The sequence below is a fragment of the Brienomyrus brachyistius genome, unplaced genomic scaffold, assembly GCF_023856365.1.
Source record: "Brienomyrus brachyistius isolate T26 unplaced genomic scaffold, BBRACH_0.4 scaffold157, whole genome shotgun sequence".
NCBI lineage: Eukaryota > Metazoa > Chordata > Actinopteri > Osteoglossiformes > Mormyridae > Brienomyrus > Brienomyrus brachyistius.
In genome coordinates, this window is record NW_026042432.1 from 70,032 (window position 1) to 74,322 (window position 4,291).

Sequence of the window (4,291 nt, forward strand, 5' to 3'; positions counted from 1 at the left end):
AAAACACCAGATTAAATCTGAAACACCTATATTTGCACATTTTTTCCACTTATATCTTATTAACCTCGTATTTTTAGCCTTGTGCTTTATTCTTAAATTTTATTTTTAGTGCATGTTAAATTCCATATCAAAATTACAAATTAAATATCTACGAACACATGTTCAGTATCCCATTTATCCAACTGAAGAGCAAAATAATTTTATATACATGAAAACTGCGACTGCAGTAACATTTAAACAAATAACCACAAGATTCGTAGCCAACAGAACACCATATGTAAAGGGTTATTAGCACGAATAAAAACGTAATTTAGAAAGATAGGCGCGTGTGTTGATAGAGCAGCGCGGCGGCCTTTTTGTCCCTCCGCGGGCACCGTAACCGTCGTAATGCATAAACCGGGACTGTGGCGCTGCGGCTTGCTGAGGCTTTAGACGGCGAGATTTTGCTTTAACAACGCGGTATGTAATGGACTTGTATTTAACTGAAAAACAATCAAATAATAAGCAGGCATTTTCAGTACAGGAAAGACGTTAACGTAGTTTGTGTCTACGCAGCTGTGGCGATAATAGACTATAATAAATATTCTGAGTTGGGATTAGCGGGCCTGGCTAGCCGGCTAACTAAGCAGCCTTGAGGGCGGCGGTAGTTACCACGCCGCCAGCACCCTAAGGCTTCACTAAACTGGGCTTTCGCTGATTTACTGGTTATGCTGGGCTTTGTCGCTGCTGTGCCAGTTCCCTGTGAATTGCTAGTATCGTTTCTGTGGGAGTGTTGTTTTCGCTGCCTCCCGTCACGCCGTCCCTTCCATTGCAGCTTTGAAGATGAGTCTCCGTAAACAGACTCCCAGCGACTTCCTGAAGCAGATCATCGGGAGGCCGGTGGTGGTGAAGCTCAACTCGGGCGTGGATTACCGAGGTGAGGCTGAGAGTCCTTTAAACGCGGATGTGGGAAGCCCGCTTTACTTGTTCATGTGCAGCGTCCTATGTGACCCAAGCAGTCAGGAGCTCTGAATACCTTTCAGCTCTGTTCTGTAAAACTGGGATACAACAAAAAATGTGGATCCATCCAGTGTGCCCCGAGGACTGGTTCGGGAAACACTGGTCTACGTGTTTTGTTGCTGGACCATATAGAGACATTTGATTTGAATTGCTCCACTGAAATATCAAGCCATATAAATCTCTTTGGATGAGTATCAGTCAATCAGTTGATTATAAATTGAATATCTTGTTTGCCAAGTTCTGCCTAATGCTTTTCTAAGTCCTAGCCTGTTGCTGTATTCTGCTGGTTAATCCAGGAGTGCTCCTTCTGTGCCCATGTTTCTACTGGTATAATGGTCCCCAGGCTGGGTGTCGCACCTGTCTGATGGGAACACCTTTTGTCCTCTTCCCCGCAGGTGTCCTGGCCTGCCTGGACGGCTACATGAACATCGCGGTGGAGCAGACCGAGGAGTATGTCAATGGCCAGCTGAAAAACAAATACGGCGATGCCTTCCTCAGGGGGAACAACGGTAGGTGGCAGGGAGATCTGTGGTCAGTGTGCCCGCTGACTTAATCGCAGGGGGTCTTGTCCTTGCTGCGGAGGTGGTGCTAAACTGTAGTATGATGCTTGGTCTAAAATGGACTGAGTAAGCAGTTACTCCTGACCCCTGTTACTCCGCCACCTTAATAATTAGCTTCATTATTGACTTGACTGCTTTCTCCATTTGAACTGATCTTCTGTTGACGTGCCTTTTTTTTTAAACCCCGTACAGTGTTGTACATAAGCACCCAGAAGAGGAAGATGTAATGAAGAAGCGTTATTTTTTTTCTCCAGTTTTGTGTCTCAGTTGAGGATTTCTGAAGAACTCGTATTTGTGTGAGCAAAGATGGTTCAGTTGTTTGCCTGTTTTGTTTTTTTTTTTTTATTAAAAGAATGAAACTTCGCAGTGTGTGATGCTGTGTTTGTTCATAGGATGCACCCAGTCTTATTGGGTGCACCCTGGGCAGCGCTGTGACTGGGTGCGCCCTGGGCAGCGCTGTGACTGGGTGCGCCCTGGGCAGCGCTGTGACTGGGGGCGCCCTGGGCAGCGCTGTGACTGGGGGCGCCCTGGGCAGCGCTGTGACTGGGGGCGCCCTGGGCAGCGCTGTGACTGGGGGCGCACTGGGCAGCGCTGTGACTGGGGGCGCCCTGGGCAGCGCTGTGACTGGGGGCGCACTGGGCAGCGCTGTGACTGGGTGCGCCCTGGGCAGCGCTGTGACTGGGTGCGCCCTGGGCAGCGCTGTGACTGGGTGCGCCCTGGGCAGCGCTGTGACTGGGTGCGCCCTGGGCAGCGCAGTGACTGGGTGCGCCCTGGGCAGCGCAGTGACTGGGTGCGCCCTGGGCAGCGCAGTGACTGGGTGCGCCCTGGGCAGCGCAGTGACTGGGTGCGCCCTGGGCAGCGCAGTGACTGGGTGCGCCCTGGGCAGCGCAGTGACTGGGTGCGCCCTGGGCAGCGCAGTGACTGGGTGCGCCCTGGGCAGCGCAGTGACTGGGTGCGCCCTGGGCAGCGCAGTGACTGGGTGCGCCCTGGGCAGCGCAGTGACTGGGTGCGCCCTGGGCAGCGCAGTGACTGGGTGCGCCCTGGGCAGCGCAGTGACTGGGTGCGCCCTGGGCAGCGCAGTGACTGGGTGCCCTACAGTCCAATTGCAGGACCTGGACTGCCTGACTAGCCATCGTATGCATCCAGTCTGCATATTTTACTTTCTTGGGTTTGCTGTCAGAATCCCAAATATAGACAGAGCATGCATACCTGCCTTTAAGGCTTTTTCTAAATGGATTTCTCTAAGTGATTTTGAGAGGCATCACATCATGCATGTATCTGCCAGCTGTGATGTTCCTCTGCTCTTGGCTCTCTGAAACCTGGAGGGAGCGTGTGCCTCTTTCAGGCACATGCTGACATCTGCCCTCCACTGTACCAGCACTTCCTGGTGCAGGTCCCTGCTGATTTTTTTTTCTTTTTTTTTTTTTCCTTTTCCCCTGCTCTTCAAACGGCACGGCTTTGTTTCCGATGAGGCTGAGAGCCAGACACAAGCATCAGGGAGGGGTAGGATTTCTTCTTTTGGTGCCCTGCCTCCTTCCGCAGGGCTCCAAAATGTCCTCCCCGTCAGATCGATGCAAGGGGAGCTTGGGAATGTTTCACTGGTGACTCTTCTCAGCTGGGATCAGTCATTTACAAAATGAGTTCAGTACAGTGGCTGTTAATCATGCCAAGATGAGAGTGCAGTAAGTAAAGGTCCCCTTCTCCTTAATGAGCTGTTTGCTCCACGGTGGAGTTTACAGGGAGCTTTGGGCCCCCTTCCTCCTGCATACATACACGCGGCCCCTTGTGGAGCTCCAAGGCTTCAAGGTCACGCTCAACTGAAGAGAGAAGGACGAGTTATTGATCAAACTGTGTGGAACCCGGCTCTAATGGAGGTTACTGTCATAGCAGAGAAAATCATTATGGCGGGTTTACAGCATGGCTAGCAGGAGCAAATGTTTGCTTACCAGAGATCAGATTATCCCCACTGAAAGCATGGTCCTGTTTGGGTTTTTATTGGGAGGAACCCTAATTAATGCTATGCCCAGTCTGTTGTTTACAGCTGAATGTGAACGTAGTAGAGCAATGCATGTTTAAATAACCCTTGCAGCAGTTTTCTTCCAAGGAATTCAGTACTGAATTGCTTATTTTACTGTTTCATGCTCTCCATGACTGTCACGCCTTTTGTCACTCGAACGCTGCTTGGACTGACGTGTTGGGTAGTCTGAAGATTGCTTATAAAATATTTGGGCTAGCAGTCAGTGTTAGAGCACCACCAGCTGCTGGCTTCTGTAACTGCACCTGCTGCTTCCGTACAGGCTGTTTAGACGGCGGGAGTGCCGGAGCAGGGGCAGTGGTGCGTTGGGACAGGGCAGGGGTGAGGAGCCCTCTTCTGTTGGGGGCCTGCAGCGGAAAGGTCAGAGTCCCTGTCCTGTTAGCGACCTGAGAAACACTTCGAGTATCAGATGAACTTTGAACCTACATAATAATAGCAATAGTAAAGGGGAGGGGAGGAATGAAAGGCAGAGATTCCTGCAGGGTCACCATGATGCCCTGACATTTTCGTCAGGGCTCCTGGAAGATTTTCATAGCATTTTTTTCCCCTTAATGGTTTGAGTGGTAGGTAGTGATATCTCTGCTGCATCTTCACTGACGCTCTAATGCTCTAACTGCTCACAGTATCCTCACGAGGCTGCCCTAAAGGTAGTTTAATAACATTTAGAAACATCAATACATTTCTTTAATATTGCTCT

General features: G+C 50.4%; 1 protein-coding gene across 1 annotated transcript; it reads left to right on the forward strand.

Moving 5' to 3' along the window:
• Positions 1-307: 307 nt before the first annotated feature.
• Positions 308-1,922, forward strand: lsm6 (LSM6 homolog, U6 small nuclear RNA and mRNA degradation associated). Its single transcript, XM_049005201.1, has 4 exons — positions 308-459; positions 815-916; positions 1,395-1,508; positions 1,752-1,922. Exons 2-4 carry the CDS (start codon positions 823-825, stop codon positions 1,784-1,786), a joined length of 243 nt encoding a protein of 80 aa, XP_048861158.1. The 5' UTR covers positions 308-459; positions 815-822; the 3' UTR covers positions 1,787-1,922.
• Positions 1,923-4,291: the final 2,369 nt, after the last annotated feature.